At 37.1% G+C, this 22167-nt stretch overlaps 1 protein-coding gene across 2 annotated transcripts in view; it reads left to right on the top strand.

The window, feature by feature from the left end:
• The window catches only part of Cacna2d1 (calcium voltage-gated channel auxiliary subunit alpha2delta 1), a 440143-nt gene that overhangs the window by 297239 nt on the left and 120737 nt on the right, over nucleotides 1-22167 (top strand). For both annotated transcript variants that reach the window (XM_059257264.1, XM_059257263.1), the window contains exon 7: nucleotides 15443-15574. In XM_059257264.1, the coding sequence (XP_059113247.1) occupies nucleotides 15443-15574 (132 nt within the window). The remainder of the gene's footprint in view (nucleotides 1-15442; nucleotides 15575-22167) is intronic.

The following is a 22167-nucleotide window of genomic DNA, read 5'->3' as shown; positions in this document are numbered from 1 at the left end:
TCAACAGAACAGTTCACTCAAATATAATATTAAAAGATTCATCTAGACCAAAATTACACTTTAATCATTTATATGCTTTTTTATTTAATTTTCAAATTTTCTTTGAGAATGAATACTGTCTTTACATCATTTACATCCCTCTCTTTAGTAGTTTTTTTATATTAATAATGTTTTAACATATTCTGAACTATGGGAAAGATAGAAATTATTTAGAAGAGTGTAGGAAACTATGCATATTTGTTTATAGATGGTGTGCATTTTAATGGCTACATCATAATGCTCCAAAATTACTGATAGCACAAATGGAAGATTTATCACTTCTGATAAAAATCAATTCTAGCCAGCAATTTTTGATTGGAGGTTTGGTTTAAATTGAAAAATGTCCTATTAAATGACTAATAAAGTGAATTTCCATTGTGAGACGTTATTGGCCATGCTCTTGGGGTTGAGAACATATATGCGGGAGAATCTCTGTTCCCAACATTACAAAAATAGTGTCCTCAACTTCTTTCAGTGTTTTGAAAGTAAAGAAGCCTGTGTCTGTCCACATACAAGACACAACTCTGGACAATGTACAGAAGGCTCGCATATCTGTGTGCTTCCTGTCCATTGTGCTAGTGACCATGAACGTAACAGGTACATATCCATTTAAATAGCAACCAGCCAATTCAACTATGAGAAAAGTACTCAGGCTTTTGATTTTAACCAAAGATATAGTTGCAGGTTTTACATTTAGGAATAGCAAATAGAAGAGGCAGGAAAAGTGCAAGATCCATACTTAAGTAGGATGAATATAAAGAATACAAATGACTAAGACAAAGATATACAAAAGAATTACTTTTATTTACTTGGAAAAGCCAAAGAAACTGACACACAGTAGGAAAGCTTCAGGCTTCCGTCACTGTAATACAGAACACACCGACACACAGTAGGAAGCTTCAGGCTTCGGTCACTGTACTATAGAACACACCGACACACAGTAGGAAGCTTCAGGCTTCGGTCACTGTACTATAGAACACACCGACACACAGTAGGAAGCTTCAGGCTTCCGTCACTGTAATACAGAACACACCGACACACAGTAGGAAGCTTCAGGCTTCCGTCACTGTAATACAGAACACACCGACACACAGTAGGAAGCTTCAGGCTTCCGTCACTGTAATACAGAACACACCGACACACAGTAGGAAGCTTCAGGCTTCGGTCACTGTACTATAGAACACACCGACACACAGTAGGAAGCTTCAGGCTTCGGTCACTGTAATACAGAATACAAACAGACAAAGACATAAGGTTTCTATAAAAAAACATGAATCAGATTAATATGATGGCATTTATGTATTTGGGAGGAATAGTAAAATTAATTTCAATATGTCATCAAGGTTTATTTCGAAGGATGATTATTTGCTTAAAATTAAATTGGATCTCCTATTTAACATGGACTTAATCTTCTATTTTATGAAATATACTCATAGGTATTAAATTTTAAAGTCAGGTGAACTTTTCTTTTTAAGAATAAAAATCAGATATATTTCTAATTAAATCCCGTCATCCCTGCCTTCTCGGGAATGACAGTGAGTGGCATTTGTGCAATCAGAGCTCCAGGTATAGATTAAAGCCATTTTGGAGGGGCAGAGATGCCAAGGAATTTCAGAAGACAACCACACAATGGTGTGGCTGGGGGGTTGGTTAGTTTTCCGTTATGTCTTAGTAATCCAGACGTGACTTCGGTGGTAGAACTTTATGGCCTTCTGCACAGTGTAATCACTGAGCCTCAGTCCCTTGAGATAGACTGTAAGTTTAGAGGCATGATGGGCTGTCTCGACCTGCGTGTGCTGCACAGGCGCCATTCGTCCTCCCTTTGTAAGGCCAGCTGGCACTGGATCCCTGGATATGTGATTTGAGGCAATAGCTATTGTGGAAAAGGCAAACATTTTTAAACATATTAAAAGATAATGGAGCTTTATTGGTTTCAGTATCTTATTTGTTTTATCTCTTTGATAGGCCAGGTTTTGCAAGAATCCACAGTCAGTGTATTTATTTGACTGTTAGATGAAAGAGTCCCATTTGAATGTCCCCTTTGTTGTCTTTGTTAAATGCAAACCATAAATATCCAAGTGTCTTGCTCACTGATTCTTTGCTCTGGGGAGTGTTACTTAGGAGATATGGATCCACTTTGCTTCCTTTTAGTAACTGTCATCTAAAAATGCAGCCTTGTTCTTGATCGCTCAAATATCTGTAGGCTCGCAGATGTGGGGATCGTGTTCGCCAGTTCAGAAGGCAGCATCAGCTATCTGATGCAACAGATCATGTGTTATCCCTCTACTCCCATGTAGACTTCATGGCCAAACTTCATTTCCATTCTTCTGAATGTCTTCTGAGCAGTGCTTTAGTGGATATTTCACAGTCACCTCCTATTTTATTCAAAACTGAATTTATTATTACTGAACCTAATACATCATTTTAATATTGTTGTCATTAGACCCACTTTCTGGTACCCGTGCAGAAAGCCAGCCCCTTCTTTTCACAATGCCCGCCCTTTGGGATGCAATTCTGCAGGTTATTTCTCCTCAGCATGCACAGTACTGCCTCATGAGCACACACTGAGGTCATTCCACACTGTGAGTGAGCTCTCCATTTTCTTTTCCCAATTCATAATCTGTTGGTTTGTAGTCCACCTTTTGTCTTACTCCACACTGACTCTTGAATGAAGTCTGAAGAGAAGATAGGTTATTTTTTACATTGGTGTATCTGACTAATTGCCAGAATAAAAAGAATTTGTATTCAGCATCTCTGGGTTACTCAAAGAGCATATCTTATCTGTCATTGCTACCAACCCACAATCTCTTTCTATTCTCCCTTTTGAATAAATCGGATCACATAAAGTCTTCTGGTTTTTTTAGTCTTGGCACCCAGTATAGCGAGCCCAGGAGATCAGCCAGACCTACCATCTCCCCACCTTGCAGAATGTCTTGTAGAAAGTCCATTGTGAGCTCCACTTGTCCCTCAAAGCATTTATTCAGCTTCTGATAATAATGTGTTGTCAACTGGGTTTGTGATACACAGTGAAATTTGATTGAGATGACTGACTTATGTTGCATCTTCTCTATTAAACATGGAGTAATTGAAAACAAATGGTCACAATTCATTTTAAAATGAATATTGAGAATCTCATCAATGATTATTAAATTGTTTTAAAGAAGAAAATTTTTTGTTTTATTTTAAATGACATAAAATCTGTGCTTATTCATGTACTATAGTGTTTTAGTTGAAAACTAGGGTTTAAGACATAATAAAATCAGGGCACTGTGCAGTTCTACATCGTCAAATAATACCATTTCCATGTATAGGGGACCTTCAGACTCTTCTCCTGTAGTCACCTTGGAACATAGAGCTAATTATTGTGATTATAAACACACTGTACTACATATTAGATGAATTGATTAAGTTGTAGTGTTGATAAATATATATGCATGAATACTATTTATGTGTAAAATGACGAACATATAATCTGTGACGAGACATTTGGAACGGGGGACATGGTAAGTGAATTAAGTCAGGCACAGGGAAACAAAGACCGCGTTGGGCACACTGAGGAAAACTTGAGCACACAGAAGTAGGGTAAAGGTCCCTGCAGACTAGGAGAGGGAAGTCCAGATCAAGAGAAGGCCCACAATGGGTTATGGTGGTTTTTATTTTCCAAATGACCACATGTTGGAGTTAGACGGTTAAACCTGGTATAGTAAAAATACCCAAACCCCATGACAATCAATCACAGTATCACTTGGCCAATGCTTCTGATGTTTTCTCAGTAAAAGTTTGTGACTAGTTCTTTGTCAGTTTAAGGTTGTCTTTAGTAGTCAGATAGTTCGTTTCCGTTGCATCTCTAAATAGTAGCTGTGATGCCTTTGCTCTTTGCCATTCCTCTCCATTTGAATGGGAAGCCTGTTGTGCTGCTGGGCTTCGCAGAGCAGGAGTAGTCTGCAGACTCTGCCAGTGTCTGTTCCTGTCAACCAAGTCTCTCTGGAGCTTGCTCCCACCTGCTGGGCTGTTGCCTGTGGGAGATTTTGGTGTGGCTGCAAAGTGAGTAGTTCTGACGGACATTGTAACCTGCAGATGGAGACTATTTCCTCATTTACTGCTCCTCAAGAGCTTAGAGTAGTCGCAGACACGAGCTGGGTGTTCAGCAACTATTTGTTGTTGGATGACAGACAGGAGGTGGGAAGTGGAGAGCACAGATTGGAAAATGATCGGCCGAGAGCTTCTTAGGCATGTGTAGAGATTTGAAGTTCTTTCCTACAAGTTAGCTCTTCAAAGTGCCTGCATTCACAGGCATCAGTCTGCCCATAGCTTGTGTGATTTTAACGATTAGAATCAAATGATTCAACCTCTTGAATTAAGTTATTATTCACTGACCATTAACTGCTTGGTTGAAAAAAATAAAAGAAAATTATGTACCATGTCTATCTACTCAGGTATTATGTGGCCCAATGAAAGATAAAAAAGGAGCTAAACTGTTTCAGGTTTTATAGAAAATTACCTCATTTAAAACTATGACTCAATGTATAAGTTAAAATTCATTTATTCCGGTACCATTCCATTCACTAATTACATGCATTGAGTGCCTAGACATGTTACCCATTACTGTCCACTGAATCTCTCTTATGCATAAAGAACAGAAATTTGTTTCACTTTTCATGACAACCCTAGGTAGCATAATGTTTCCCCATTCTATGCCTAAAAATCTGGCAATATTTCTGCTTGTGTAGTTTTCTCTAGTTTATATAATGGAATTAAACACTGGTCTGTCACATTTTATTCATCTTCTACTTTAATTTTAGGAAATAGGTAAAATTAACACTATGTGTGTGTGTGTGTGTGTGTGTGTGTGTGTGTACAATAGTAGGTGTGCAAAAAAAGATTGTACACTGTGGAAAGTGTCTTAATGCAAGTGTAAATGCTATAGGAGAGAGAGCACTGAATGTATACCCTTCTGTGTACAGAACAGGAAGAATGGGCCGAATGGAAGGACTCCCTAACGAGGCTGGTTTCAGCTGAGATGTGATGGAAGGGGGTGCACTGAACAATTAGTAACGGAGGGAAGTCTGAACAAATGCAATATGAGATACAGGGTCACAGGAGGGAGGGCCAGCATGCCGTCTGCAGGGAATGCCAGTGGTCTTTCCTATGGTTCAGACTTACTGTGCATGAAAGGTGTGGAATAGCATGCTGGGAGGAGAGGTGGAAGCCAAATATAAAATACCTGCTCCCAATGAGAACAACTGGAGACCTGTAACTAGGGAGTCACTGCCCAAGCAGAACACTGTGACGGCAGCTTGGGGAAGAATGGGTGAAAATAGGCAGAAATTGGAGGCTGCGAGACTACTTAAAGATATAGCAATTATAGTCATAGAGAAGAAAAAGAAAATGTGCACTCTGCAGCGAGAAATGCCACGACCCCATTGCTTAGCCTCCTTTATTTTTCAGATAAAATACCTTTAAGGCAGTTAAAATGTTATGGGTACTTATTCTGAGTAGGTGTTGAGTCATTTATCTCCTTTAAATATGTGTCCACTGATCTGGAATTTTTTTTAATTTTACTAACAAACTTAAAGTGTTATAGAGTCATTATTTTGGATTGAGAAAGTAAAATGTGATTTATTAGAATAGAAAAATCTACCTGCATAATTTGGGCATCTACTGAGCGATGTAGTAACTAGGACTCCATATTTACTATGCCACTATCTAAAGAATATGTTGAAATCAGAACCGGTCATTCTTCCTGTTGCTTGCATTTTGAAAGGTGATGCTTTTGTTTTTCTGTACAGCTGTCCATGCCTTCAAGTACATGAGAAAAATATGAACACTTTAATGCATGTATTCATATACATGTGAACTATTCTCTAATCCTGTACAACTGATGATATCCCAAGCATATTACTTTGTGTTGTTTTTAAAAGGGTATAAATCAGTTCATATCTGAATGTGATATGACTCTACAAGCCAGAATTTTTCCCTGCCCCTCTTTTAAACAATCCACAGTGTTGAAACCAAAAGTACTGTCTGAAATTGCAGCCGACTTCTATGTACTGCATGTTAGTGCATCTTATCTTTCCATCTTAAAATCAGCAGGCAGTTCGTTGTCCCGAAACCAGTTGAGACAGCCCTAAAGTATCCAGCAGTGTGTGGGGCACTGACAGTATCAGCCGTGTCCCAGGAGCCTTGTTACTGCCTCCTTCCACCACACCTCATTAGTCAGCTCCAATACTTGTGATCTTTCTTTGAATTCAGTAATCCAGATTTGTATGGAGATACAAAGTTCCTTATGCACTTGGGCAGTCACAGACCAAAGGCAAGAGACTTTCCATTTCTAATTTGGCTTGTGTTTCTCAGCCAGGGTTTCTTTTGGGCCTTAATCTTGTATGTAGACAGTTGCATATCTATGGATGTGTGTGTACATATATGTGTGTGTGTATTATTTCTAGAATGTATGTGAAAACGAACAAAATTTCATTCAGTTTACTTGAATATGAACATGTCAATGTTATAATTAAGGATCTATCAATGTGATTTCAAGATCTCTGGGAACATCTCATTTATGTAAAAATTGTCTCCTCCTCAAATATAGTAAATGATTCCTTAAAATAAATAAATACTTGCACTCAGTGTTAACGCTGATGCCTATGTCCTTCATGAAATCCATGAAAAGAAGCTTAAGTTGGACATTATCTAGAGTAAGAAAAGCACAGGACCATTTACTGCACAGCTGCTGAGGGACAAGGGAGAACTGAACACATGCTTCCTCAAAGCTGCTCTGTGTGGCAGGCTGCCGCCGTCGTCCCGAGTGCGGTGAGGAAATCTGCTTTCCAGAGTGCAGGTTGCCCAGGTCCACTGGCTGCTCTAACAGAAGATGCACATTCTAGACGTGGGTGGGCACTGTGTGAGAAGAGTCTCTTGTTGTACTACATACACTAGCATGCTCATTTGAAAAGTCTCACATACTCCAAGAAAAAGACATCGCTAATGAGAAATTTGAACACATGCATGAAAAAAATACCCTCCATTTGGAGTCCTTTAAATTTGGTCTCAATTGCATATTCATTTCTGTTTGGCTTCCAACTCCATTTATATGCTCTTAGAATTTATGCATTTTTTTAACTCACAGATTTTTTATTTTTATTTTTAAGGTTTAAATTAAAAGCTCTATAAATCATATTTAGCTATTTTCATTTGCTCAGAACTTAGCAAGAAATATAGAATATTACTCCACTTTATAAAATTGAGGTCCAACAAATTTATTTGATTTTTCTTTATCAGTGTTCAAAATTTTAATGTGAATGCTTGTGTGAAACAGTATTGTTGGGAGGAACTATTCTCAAATTTGGAGTGAAAGTATTCTACCTCTCCATTCCAAGGATTTTTATAATAGGAATACCTGAAGCAGGATGAGTGGAAGGAATGCGATTTCACAGAGTAGAGTTGTCTTCAGAGGAGTTTTGTTGAAGGGGAAGTGAGGCTGGTGAGGTGACAACAACATGGTGATGCTGACCTGTGTTGAAAGCGTGCTGCCTGTGAAGGACATTCGAAGGAAATGTGTTTAATCCAGCCATGGAAAGAACTGTGAAGAAACAGTGATGATTCCATTCGCAAGCTTCCGGGACTTTCACACCAATAGTATAGGCCATCTGGGTTCCTTAGAACAGGTGTGCGTTAGAAGAACAGAACAGAGGTTGAACGACTTGTTTTAAGTGGACACGTGATTGACGTTTTTCAAAACCAAAATTACTAATAATGTATGTGGTTTTCATATGAGGAACAGAAAACTCAAAAGCATTTGAAGGATTAAAAAAAATAGCAACCGATTTTTACCTTGTCTACTTTTCTTATGTTTGTTATGGAAAATCTCTGCACCCTGCCCACAAACCTTACAGTTTTCATTTTATTTGAAGAGCTATGAAATCCTTCAATTAATAGACATGATATTAGATCCTAATGTCTTCTATTTCCCTTGCTTTACTCTTATTGTCTCAGATTATAAAGTGGATTTGCCCTGAGCCCTTCCAGTCTGCTCCCCAATTTGCAGATTTCATTAGAGCGGAACAGCTGTGCTCTGGCCAGTGGCCAGGTGCACAATCTCTGGGACAGGAAAGAAATGGGGAGCAACGCCAGAAATCTCAGTAACCCGGGGACTAGAGAATTGACAGCGACAAGAGCCTTTTAATATCTGTACCAAATTAACTGTAGGAATAGGGCTTATCTCCTCATCAGGGTCCCATGTGCCTCGGAGTCTGTTGTCCTCTTATCCTCTGAAGGAGGGGGATCCCGTGCCCGAGACATGATTATAGAGATTACATTTGTTCCACCCATCTCCCTCTGCCTTATTAATCTTTCATTTACATTGGGATTAGATGAGATTCCATTAACCAAATCCACTGAATAGATTCATTTCTTTTAATATTTATGCTCACTCTCTGGTCTTTAAAGTGGATTCTTTTTCACCCTGCCCTTAATTAGATCAGTGAGTTTTTTTCTTATTAAAAATTTTCTTCTTTCTAAGATTAGGATTGATGAATAACATTAGTGGCATCTGGCTCAGCTCATCTGTTAAAGGGAGCACAAATGATGACTGTATTTCCTATGCTACGCAATGGACGTTTACGATCAAGACAAAAGCTAGCAATTCAGGCTAGCAATTCACTTATGGTTGGAGCCTAAGACAACATCAGTGGCAATGATAACTCCCGGGAATCTCCAATATTTCGTGTCTGATCAAAATTAAGATGGCAATTAATAGCATCACGCTGGCTTTGAAATCCTATTTGACTGGTTTTTATGGAGAGCAAATACCATCTTAGAATATCTAAAACTGAAATAAAATTTTCGTAACCAAAAGATACCAAAATATAGCTTGAAATACTGAGATACTTTGGCACCACGAAATAACATTTTAAAAATGCATCAAGTTACACTTTTAAGTTTTACTCAGACATTTTATTGACATGAATCATTGAGAATGCAGCTTTTTTTAGTTGTCTTGTATGCATTTGAGCAAGACTTGAGCCCCATTGACAGCATGGCTGCAGGATGCTCTGTGGCTGGCTCCACCCCGAGCATTGCAGGCTGTTTTCTGCACCCCCTTGCATTAGGCATGGCAGAAACAGTGTCTCTAGATATGGCCCATTTTCCCCAGAAGGAGTTTCCCTCTCAGTTGATAACCATTGTGTTGCCGAGGAACAGGCAATTCTTCTATTCAGGGTCTAGATAATCAGAACTCATCATGAAATAGAGATTTATAAACAAATGTCTGATATATGAACAACGGTACTTTGGAAACTGAAATATACTTGTTTGAATAGGGTACCTGCAGTTCTCATGGTGATTTTTGTGCAACTTTTTTTCAGGCTTGTGTTTTTCTCTAACAAGAGAGGTAATACTAGTGCCCCATTCAAAATGTTATCCTAAATGTTAAGGTCATGCATGGTTAAATAGTTAATACCTGCTGGCATTTATTAAGAGTATAGTAAAGGCTGCTTAGTATTCGTAATAAATTTTTGAATAAAATGCCAATTGTTATCAAAGGCAGGGCATATTAAAAGAACAGTATTGCTAGTTAAATGGAAACTAGTAAATACTATGATTAGTTTGTTTGCATAATATTTAGCATTACTACATCAAAAAATGAAGTCTAATCCTTTGCAAAGCTTTAATCGCTATACCTCTAATGTAAGACTTACTAAAATTATTTTTTTATTTTAAGTGAATCATAACAAATGTTTTGCTCTTCTAGCATGCATTTGTTTTATGTGCAAGCTCAAGTGTGCAAAATGTGATATTTAATATGAGAGATTCTCCAGAAATGCACTGTATACCATGAATAGTATGACAAAAGTATTGTATTGTATATTTATAGATTTCTGAGAAGATGGAGGAGAATTCTTTATATACAATATACCCAGTCTAGTATCTTTGCTGAGTTAATGTATAAGTTAATTAGCTTGACCATATAATTATTTTGTAGTGTGTACACATATTAAATTATCATCTCACCACACACACACAGACACACACACACACACACACACACACACACACACACATTTTTCAAGTAATGATAAAGCTGTGAAAATAATAAACTATAGTTGACAGTATTTATAGTGTTCATGTTTTTGAAAGGACTTTAATGCATGGTAAGGCCTTGAGTTCTGAATAAATCAACAGAACACATTCAAATTTAATGAAATCTTGATTAAACTTAAAAAGGAACAATAATTCATTCTTTTATTGCCTGAAGTTTTCAAAAGAAAATTAAATTCCAAGCCTGTCAATGACTGTGCATTCTGTCTTGACAAGATGTCGCTTAGAAGAGTCATGTACTCTTGGAAGAATTAGCAGCACTGGAAGAGGCTGCTTTTGTGCTAGAACAAATTGAATTCCTCTTTCTTCCCTTTAGAAGCCACACGGAACAATAAAATACTCTTAACAAGAGATTACTGAAGACCAAGGCCATACTTTTGAAAAACCAAGTACATGAAGAATAGGGATAGATGCTTGGCACTGTGAATCAATTATCAGTGCAGTCCCATCATGCCATTCAGAAGAGGCCCTCAAGTCAAGGCTGTTCTCCATACAGTCGCTCTGAGTTGGCCTTGCACATCTATAAAGGACTTAATTTGTACAAAGTATAATTTTCTAACAGATAAACATACCGTTTGTGAAAATTAACAGAATATCAGAGCTAACTTTACTTTTATTCTTAATATAAGCAAGGGACAAGAAGTTTGTATGAATGTAAAATCATATTATTTTTAGGATTCAGAGGGAAAGGTAGGGCCAATTTGAATGTAACATAATATATAGTATGATATATGATTGATAATATAAAATGCAGCATAATTAAAAAGAGTTCCAATCAAATCAGAGAAAATCTGTTAGAAATATAATCTATATTTTTAAAATTTACCTGTCCAAATAGATAAGTTATATTGTTGGTTATGAAAGATTTGACTGTCATGAGCTGGAGCAATGGTTCCATGGTGAAGAGTATGGACTGCTTCTGCAGAGGAAATGGGTCCAGTTCCCAGCACCCACATCTCACAGTTGACAACTCCCTGTAACTTCTGTTCAGGGGAATCTGATGTCTTCTGGCTCCAAGAATGCCTCATCACACACACACACATATACACACACACACACACACACACACACACACACACACACACAATTTAAGTTTTTTAAAAAATATTTGAACTTATTTTGAAACTATAATTTACTTAGTAATTATGAAATAGCTAAATAGCTTCAGTTAAATAACATTCAATTTTGATGTCCTAATATTGAAATATTGTGACATGTGCTATCAATTGCATTTTGAAGACTTTATAATAAATAATTTTAAGTGAAATGTTTTTTCAATAATTTCTTGAACATTAATAAGTAAGTCTGAATTCAAAAAATAATTTCCAGTATAATGCCATTATCTAAATGAATAATATATTTAGCCATCTGGAGAAATAATTCCAGAAGTTGAATAATTTTCTAGATAATGTGGGTTTGCTTTTTTTTCTGTCATAAAATAGATATGATTTATATCTTTTATTTTAAGAATTATGGTGTCAGGAAAATAGAAACAGGCAAGAGCCACCAGGACTAGAGGGCGTACATAGCCGCCCGAGTGTTCAGCACAGAACCGTTTCCATGCAGGAAGGTTGGACTTTTCTAGTGTGCTATCTTTTACCAGTTGCACCCACAACTGTTGCTTTAACACATTTTCCTCACCATACTCTTTACAAACTGGGAGAGGGAAAGACTTGTACATGGAGACTGGTTGACTGTGTGTAAAGGAAATGGAGGTAGAGGGAGGCTCTCAGGCAAGCAGAGGCCTGAGTTGCTCTTAAGGCTCATGTTGTGCTTTGGCTGTGATTCTGCTAATGAGCTACCACTTACCTCAGCATCAGCCACCCTGAGAATGGCAATACCATGCAGATGGACTGCTGCTGTGCACAGTAGTAATTCTGGATGTGCTGTTCTTTATTAATTGCAAAGGAAAAACCTGTTAATTCCAGGTTATTAAATAATCTTTACTAACCAAAGATAGTCCATAATCTGTTTTAGAGAAAATATAGCTGAGTAACCAAGGTTCTGAAGTCACATGCATACTTGCTTTCTTAATTGCTTTGATGCTTTATATATGTCCTTATACATTCTTTTACATTTTAAGTATTTTCAGTAAAATTTGAGAAAAAAAATTTGTAATGTGCAGTGTATCATACTTTGTCAGGGTTTTGTAAGGATTGACAATGATTTGTAAATTTGTAAGGAATGTGGAGGGTGCATCTGAGGAAATGAAAAGAGCAAGGGCCAGTTCTCTCTCTGTTTCAGTGTCTGGACACAGGACTGGATTGTAAGAAAAAAAGAAAGGCTGTGTCCACTGTGACAATACTGTCAAACTGTCCCCTAAGGGCGTATTATTAGATCTGGACTCCTGCAGCTGACCTTTGTATTTTGACTTTTGGCAGTAGACATTCAAGTCTAATTATTCTGGAACTAACAGAATAATGACTGTGTTCAGAAGTCCTTATAAATATATGCTTACTGTATCCTGAGACCCCAATACATACTGGATATCAAGCTTGTGTCTTTCTAATGTGCTGGATATATATTATCATTTCTTTCATTCTGAGTAAACTTTAAAAGCATTTCAAGTGCCTCGTCTGTACATGTACTTTATATCCTTTGCTCATTTGTAGATGCACACATTTTGATGAAAACACTTAGAAATCTGTCTATAATGTCTCACCGAGAATTTTGTCAAATATGTTGACTTGGAATTTCAAAACATATTGCCACAAGGATAGCAATTTGTCAGAGCTTAGCTGTTTCGCTCAGTGAATAATTACAAATTGTATGGTGTGCCCATTCTTATTATATCATAGTTGTTATGATATCTAATAAAATTAAGAGAAATAGCAGCCAAGCAAACAATAAAACTTTAATAAAAGTAATTATCTGTTTTCTGTTGCTTGCTGTGAAATAGAGTCAAGGAAATTGAAAAGATAGAATTGTTTGGACTTTAATGAAGTGCTTATGAATTCTAAATAAACATTATGATTCATTCTATACAATGTTACTATAAAAGTCATGAATGTTCAAAGAAAAATATGATGTCCCTCTCTGTGATGATTTGTATAATATTTTAAATATTCATGGATGGTATCAGCTCAGGTTATCTATGTGAATATAAATTTTCATATAACTGGCCACTTGGTGTTCATGGAATCATGCTTTTGAATGTGAATTCTTCAATAACCCAAATGTACCATGGATCTGACCCAGCTCATGAATATTCACTCACACACACACACATACACACACACACTCACACACACTCACACACACAGCTGATCTTCCTGAAAGTAATCACATACATAAAGATGAAAATCTCATTAGTTTTCCATAATGAGAGCTGCATCAGGATGCTGGTCCCAGGGTGGCTTTATAGTTCCTTTGTGCTTGTTATTTTCTTTAAAAGGAAAACAAACAAAAAAGAAACTAACAAACATACTATGTAACTTTCTTTTTTTACAGGTTTATGTCCCTTTTTTATTGGGTGAATTTCTTTTATTGTAAATAGATACATTATTTCATACAGTATATTCTGATTATGTTTCCTTCTCTGTATTCCTCTCAGTTTCTCCATGACTTCGCCTCCATCTGGATCCAATCCTATTCTCTCTCTCCTTAGAGAACAAATAGGCATCTAGGATAATAATAAAATATAATGAGACTTAAGGAACAAATCAGAGTAGGGCAAAACAAACAGAGGGGGAAAAGCCTAAGAAAAGGCAAACACTCTTTTCATTTTAGCTGCCTAAAGCCTGCACATTATTAAATTGTGACTGCATTTGCTGTTTCCTGTGGTCATAGAAAAGAACAGAAGAGAACACAATTACAGAAATAGAAAACATTTTGAGGTGAGCGAATTAATGGCACAGAATATTAAAACTGTTGGAACACAGCTAACAGTGTTTAAAGGGAGCTTCATTGCTATAAATGTGCATGCTCAAAAGAGTGAAGGGCTCGCATCAATTAAAATTGCTTTAATCTTGAGATCACATGTAATTAAGGCACTGTCTTCCAGTTGAGACTTAAGTAGTGATTCTCATATGTGTATTGACCCCAGCCTCATTCTGCTGATCTGCTGGAAATGTGGTTCATGTTTTACATACAAGGACAGGAAATACATGAATTGTCTATACCTCTTTTTCTCTCCAATGGTTTCTCTCCAAGAATCAGGTCTATAGTTGTGCGAGTGAAAACTATATTCCTTCCAGTCATTTTTTTTTCAGATAGGACTTATATATCCCAGGCTGGCCTCCAAGGATGACTTTAAACCATGATCTTAAATCCACTACCCAAATGCTGGGACTATAGGTGTTCTCTAACACACAAAGTTCCTACCATGCTGAGAATCAAGACTAGGACCTTCAACATGCTAGCTGGCACTGTATACAGCTGTAACCCCAGACTCCCAGAGAAACTATAACCATGCTGTAGTTATGTTATGATGTTATGATCATGGAAGCACATTATTTAAATACTATCTGAAAGTCTCTTTCTGGATATTCTTCCAAACTAGTGAATGACATGTTTTTGAAGAACCTATCCAGATCTGTAAGTAATTATAATTCAGTGTCTAAGTTAATCACATGGACCTTATTACCAACATGCTCTAGTTATTAACTGAATGAAGAGGAAAAATAAAAATTATTGCTTTGAATGGTATTGATGAAGCATTGACTGACTAGTCTCCAGCTTCTAACATTGATATGATCAAATTTCCCAGTGACTTTTTCCTCTACCAAACTATACGCACGTTTTTGGTGTTGTGTAAGCACAGCTGATAAAGGTGCTCAATGATAACCATGTATTTGTTGTGTTTTAACTCTGGTCCCCGGGTAATTCGCATGAATGTACAACAGAGAGTCAGCAGGACTTGAAGGTTGCACTGTTTAAACTCTATTGTAAACCCCCTCCGAGAAAGCCAAGAGATATAAACTAACTTCCTTTTCTTCATGTGTCTAGGGAGATCTTGGTACTTTGTACTTGGGAGTAATTTTATACCAAAGAAGTGTTTAAGAAAGCCTGAGGTTACTTTTTCTTGTCACAGTTGAGGGTGAGAGGTGCATGGCAGTATTATTTAATAGAGCAGGTGGAAGATACTGCTGAACATTCTGCAATATGTGGGATTTGGGACAGTTATCCATTCTAAATGTCAACCAGAGTACCATCATACATTATTGAAAACTTAGTTCTATGCTTAAAACCTTCGGCTTTCCAGTAGATTACAGTATTTTGTAACAGACAATGAGAACATGTAACATAAGTTTAGAAAAAATAGTAATATGCATTTGAATAAAATGATTGTTTTTCTTGTTTTTGTTAGCAACCATAGTGTTAAACGAGCTCAACTGGACAAGTGCCTTAGACGAAGTCTTCAAAAGAAACCGAGATGAAGACCCCACGTTGCTGTGGCAGGTGTTCGGCAGTGCCACTGGCCTGGCCCGGTATTATCCAGGTAAGTGTCCGGAGAGTCAGCAAATATGGAGAGGAACTGCAGATACCAGCGTCAGGGATGTCTGTGAAATGTTCTTTTTTACTGGTGGTGTGGCCACTGGTAGCTTCCCCCATGGGTGGCACAAATACCCATGTACACATGGGCCATATTAATTTGACCTAAGGGGTTAAAAATAACTAATAAATAAATAATAAAGAAGAGGAAATAAAGTTGGTAACAGGATTGATAGGGGTTTTGGGCAGAGACATGGTTATGATATAGTCAAATACCCAGTATGCATGTTTGAAAATGCCAAAAATCCATAAAATTATTATCATGAAAAAGAATGTAACATTGCACTAACTTAATCATAATTACTTTGAAGTAAAGTACCCAAGAAATAATCAGGAACAGTACTGGAAACCTGGTCAGACTACAATGCAACACTGAGCAGAGATACTTAGGCATGAATATTAGAAGAAAGTTACCGAGGAAGCCTGAAAAAAAAATCCATGCTTCAGGTCCAGCTGCACAACACAGTGCAGTAATATGTAGACCTTTAGAACTACATTGAATGGTTTCTCTCCAAGAATTGGGTCTGCAGTTGCAGTGTATGTATTAAAAGTGCCAATGCTTTTCTTTAGCCAAGGAATGTGCGTTTGTTCAAATGAAAGGGTCAGGAAATAAGGTAGGAACACACATCTTCTTTCTGTTTCATGTTGCAATCAATTCTTACGTCATCTCAGTGATCATACACATTCAGCATGCATGGGTATGATTTATAAATTGAAATAAACGTTTTTGTAATGTTCTTTATTCCTATAAGGAACTGTAAGGAGAGTTAAACACTATCTTATAACACAAAAGCGAAAATTAATCAGTGGTTCCCTCTGAGCCCCTACGGACAGGCAGACTTAAGTGAAATGTCAATTCTCACGTGAAGGTTTGCCACAGTTAGCTTTACCAGGCTCTTACAAATACAGCTTGCATTCTTCCTCTCAAAGGCCTGACTAGCTTTCAGTGGGCACAGCAGGACTTCAGGGGTTTGTTGTTGTTTTGTTTTGTTTTACTATTTACATTTGCTAAATGAGCTGATAGCTGAATCTGTCATAGTGAAACATCAGAGAAAAATAAATAAAAAAAGATTTCATTTTTACTTTGCACTGTATAGTAATAGAAAGAAATTTAAGTATTCAGGTATGAGGAACAGGCGAGATATTCATAACCTCTAGGTGATTGTAAATGGCAGATGAGGGAACAGTGCTAATTACTTTTTTGAGAGCTCTAGTACACTAGCAAAGGCCAGGTTTAAATTAGAAAGGAATCACAATAATATCTTATGTTACAATAATAGTGAGATTTCCTTCTTGCAGACACTTTATGAAGTATGATACAACACTTCTAAAACTCTTGTTATATGTTAAATCTTAAATGTTATTTATAAGGAGATTGAAATAGAAAAAAAGCAACAGCACTTATGTACATACTAAACCTGATATGGTCAGCTTTAACTTATCCAGATCTTATAAAATATTATCCAGTACAATTTCAAAAATCTGGAAACCAAATACCTAACACGCCCTCCAGTAATCTACAAATAAATTTATCATGAACTAATAACATCATGTAGATTTTGAACCAACAAAAACATTTTCATAAATAAATGCTTGAGGGAAAGGAAAAAAAGCAGTCAGTGACTGAAAATTTGTATATTGTTGAGAAAGCAAAGGACCAAGACCAGAGAGAAAGGAATGGCTGAGAGAGATGAAGTGGGGCCATTGACAAACATGGATTAGAAAAGCAAGTGTGTACATGAAGGAGAGAAGACAGGAAAAATAAGATGGTGAAAAAGGTTATGGTACAAATGAATGTTTTTCATAGGTACTTGCTATTAAATTTAGCATTGAATTCTTAAATGTAATTTTTGCATTCTATGATTCTTTTATTCTGAATGCTAATTGAAGAGTTGATTACTTTTTTATTTTTAATATTAATTAGAAATTTTCAAGTGTCTAGACATTTGTTAACAATACCTTGGAAAAGGTCTTTACATCTTTAATTTAGCCAAATCCTGGAGATCCTCTCAGAATGCTAGCTGTGGAAGCCAGCCCAAGCCCAACCACAAGACCTCATTTTTAAATAGGGTTTGGCAGGCAAACTGACTCAGCAGAAGGCTGCCCTGCTGAACTCAGTTACCTGTTGGAAAAATTGTTAAAATGGTCCACATGGAGGACCCTTCATGTAGTTTCTTTTCCAGTGATTTCAGTGCTGAGTTGGTTATCAGAGGAATGATATAATAGCACCAGATTTCTTAATCAAGGAGTAAGATGGGGTCATTGATATGAATTAACTTGTTATAAATGTCTCAATAGATTATATTCTCTAATAATTCTGTCTTACTAATACAGACAAGCTCATCTCTGCCTTTAAAGTTGTTTACTGATGAGTAGAAACAGAAAGTCACATATGGTGATACTTCTTTGTGGTATGTGTACGTGTAGTATATGCCCACGTGTGCAGATACATTCTCTTGTGCGTGTTTGCTTAGAGGCCAGAAGCCAACACTGAATGTCTTCCTCGGTCACTTCTCACCTTATTGTTTGAGGCAGGTCCTGTCACTGAACTTGCAGCTTACCCTTTATGCTAGATTGGCTAGCCAGTAAGCCTGTGTCTCACCTTGGACACCTCTCCATTCTCATGCCTGCAGACATGGGTCTGGCTTTGACATGGGTCCTGGTCCAAAAGGAAGTTCTCACGCTTGTACAGCAAGTACTTTACCCACTGAACCATCTTTCCAGCCTTAAAACCTCTTAACTAGGTTTCCTACATGAAATTAATCCTCCTACAGGAACACCAGGGCCTTGGGTAAGTCTTTTGAGCTTTGTGAGACCCGATCCACACATACAAAGTAAAGAAATGCTAATTTTTGCTAAGTTATCCCTTAGAGGTTATGGTGGGTCACTGAGAAAAACCACAATTGAAAGTACTTCAAAGTACAAAAGACTATGGACCAGAGAGATCACTGGGTAAGAGCATTGGCTGTTCTTACAGATGACCTAGTTTTGATTTCCAGCACCCGCATCAGATGCTTTTTCTGACCTCTTAGGTGCCAGGTATGCAGATAATGTACCATACACATAAAAATGTAAATACAAAAGAACAGGCATTTCTAAAGCAGTGGTTCCACTATGCATAGTCAGCAATCACTTGATCTAAGATGTTAAAGAGAATAGCTGAGCTCACAGTTGGTTGATAAAGAAGCAAAATAAAAAAGGGGAAGGAAACCTAAACATGGCTGAGTCATAGTGCCAGACAGTCACACCACATTGTGGGCTTGGCCTGGGACTGTTTCTTCGTTTCTCTATAGCGTTGCCAGGAAAAAGTAACTTCTAGTGAAGCTGTTTGACCCTTCAGGCTCCCAGTGTCTCCGTTTGTAGCATCAGATAGCCCATGCAGCCACTACCATACAGGATCGTTGAATAGCAAACAAAATCTGTTATGTATTTATCCAAATGTAGACTTTCCCTGTAACTCTGTAAGCTAAGCTACCTATATTTTATTTTCTCATGGAAATTCTTGCTTGTCATGGAGTTAAAAAGTAAATTATTTTTCAGATATTTTATTTTCTGAATCACAAAAATTATTAAAATGCTTGCTTTCATTGTTCAAATGCTATTTAAAACAGGCCCACCCAAAATGGTGTATAGTAAACAACCGTGTTCTAGAGCTCGGTAGCAGGTAAACACACCTTACCTCAGACACTGGATTAAGTAGTAGTTTTCATAAACTGTTGTTGACCTCAGTGCTCAAACCAAGGGAATGATGGCGGTTAAATGTAGAACACGAGATGCATTAATATCTTAACATCTTGCCCAGATATTAGAGAAATAGGATGGTTAGCCACCCACACGATTCTCACTTGATCCTGGGCATAGAGGACTCTGAAGACATAGTTTGTTTGAACTTCAATATCTACTCTTAATTTAAACATCAGCAGGCTTTCTCATCTACCAGACATGGATAAAAAGAAACTGTGAAACCCAATCCTTTCTCCATCTCCTCTCCTTTGTCATACTTTTCCTCCACCCCTTCCTTTCCCTCTTCTTCTGTTTTTAAGATAGGAAGATTTTTTAAGCTATAACAGAAGGAAAATGATCCTGGGATGGGTTTTTAGTTGCTATGATAATCATCTTACCCTTTAACTATGTAGTACTGTAATCTTGCCTATTTCCTCTTGACCAACTGGAAATGTTTGAACAAGATGATCTCCAAAGTCCTCCCCAACACTAAAGCATTGTGTCTAGCTGTTAGCTTTCGCTCTCTCCACAGCCTTGTTTTCCAAGATGCTTAGACCCAGTTCCCTGGTTAACCAGCAACCTATGGCATCAGGGAAGCTGGCACTCAGAGTGACCTCAGAGAGGCACAGGATACAGTACTGGTTGCCAGTCTTGGGAGAATGATGGTGCTATTGGTCAACAGTTTCAAAACTACAACTACAGAAGAGGAGTAAGTTCTCCTCTTTGTAGCATAGTTGAGAACTTTTAACAGACAGTTATTGCAGTGTAGGTTTTAGTAAACAGTAGAAAGAATCCTTAACATTACCAAAAAGAAATAATAAAGCTTTAGGTGTTGGGTATGGTAATATGTTATATAATCCTTATATAATGTGTACATGTACCAAAATATTGTTCTTAATATACCCATAAATAGATACAATTATGGTGCTCAATTTAAAAGTAAAATAAAAATTCTAAAACAAAACAAAACAAAAATGGTTAGCGCGCATGCCAGTGACATCCTCATTGAATACATGCTTCCTAGAAAATTTGTAAATATTTTCCTTTGCACCTCTTGAGCTATGTAAATTAAGTTTCAGCTGTTGAAACTGATCTCATAGCTACATCTCTGAATTCTTAAACATTTTAAAATAAGCGTTCGTACAGACTATTTGTCTCACCTGTTAATGTGTCCTGAATTGTAGCAGTTGCCGCAGTAACTTGAGATTGTAGTTAAGAATCAGTGTCTCATTGAAATGCCCAGGTAGAAAGACCTTATCCTTTTCAGATCATTACTTTCTGTTACAAAGGGAAATAAAGAGCATGAAAAAGTGAAAGTCTTCCATATGACATTTACCACCTGTCTTACTAAGCACTTTATGTACCCTTTCCCTTTGTTCATTTCAAAATTACCAAAAAAAAAAAAAAAAAAAAAAAGACCTGATGTATGCTGCCTAAATCTGAAACTCCTAGAACACATTTCCTGGTTGTGAGTGCTAAAATTTTGCTGGAATAAGCTATAATAGAACCTGTGTATAAGTATGTGGCCTGATACTGTTTTTTTCCCATATGGATAGTCAATTTTGCATACATTATATATGTCATTTTGAAAAATAACTTGAGAGTCTTTTCAACCTCAAGTATCGTATGACAATATTTTAAGAATCTTCTCTTTGGTTTGGCTCCTGAAGGATCATTTGATGGTTTTCTAGAAACGGTGTAATACTGGAGCCTCAGCTTGTCTGTAATTTCGGAAAGTGGTGTTCCCTATCGTCCATTATCTGCAACAATGCCTGATTTCTTTTCTTTTTGCTTAGAGCTTTATGAATAAACACATGGTTTATCTATGAATATATTTAACATCTATTCATCACTATAGTAACTAATTTTAAATAAGATGTACTTTTTTACAATAATGTGTCCATTGTGACTATTTGGATTGACAATTATAAAAAAAAATTCAAAATTTTTATTTTAACATTACAGAAGTTTGTTCCTGCCTCAAATCAAATATTAACACATGGCGAGAGCTGGTCAGTGGTGAGCACAGAAGGCATTTCACTGCCCACTTCTGTGTCATGAATGTGGCACCCCCTATTACCCAGCCAGTGCTAATCTGTGCTCATTTGAATAGACAAAGCACTGTAACTTCCCTTCTCAGATAATCTCAGGAGCAACACAAAGCATTTCTTCTTGTATGACTGATCACAATCCCCTTTTCCATGCCCATGTTCTTAGCTAAAAAGGCCAGAGCTGTCCTAAGGACACAGGAATGCTGCAGGTAGGTGCAAGCCTGTCCTGGCTGCCCACTGTGTGCATTCCAGCAACTTGTTTCTACCTTTCTGAAAACTAATCTAATTAATATGTCAGGAGCCACACATCTCCACACGTAGATCACCGTGCAGATCATTAAGTGATTAAGCAGCAAATAAATGAAACCAGCAGCAGTAATAGATTTCCTATGAAAGCTGAGAAAAGAAGTAATTAGGACTAACATCATCAGAGAGGCTTATGAACTATAGATTAAAACACAAGTAAATGCAAAAAAGAAAAATGGCCGAAGGCTTTCTGCAAAGAAAAAAAAAAGGGTTTCACATAAGAAAACAAGTAGATGAGCAAGTGCTAGTGTGCATTAGGAGGCAGCAGTCTGATTACTACAGGAAAGGAGTTGTATTAAGTCAATGGCTGCTAGTGGCCAAATATGAGACCTGGAATGTCAGAATGATTGTGTGTGGATGGAACAGTACAGCTATTCTGGGTGTTTGACTGCTGTGTGTGTCTTCCTAGAAGGAGGGAGTCTTCAGGGACCATCCTCAGAATGCATTGTTAGGAAATGTC

The sequence above is a fragment of the Peromyscus eremicus genome, chromosome 3, assembly GCF_949786415.1.
Source record: "Peromyscus eremicus chromosome 3, PerEre_H2_v1, whole genome shotgun sequence".
Taxonomy (NCBI): domain Eukaryota; kingdom Metazoa; phylum Chordata; class Mammalia; order Rodentia; family Cricetidae; genus Peromyscus; species Peromyscus eremicus.
The sequence above is the reverse complement of the archived record's forward strand: the minus strand, read 5'-3'. Positions and strand labels throughout refer to the sequence as shown.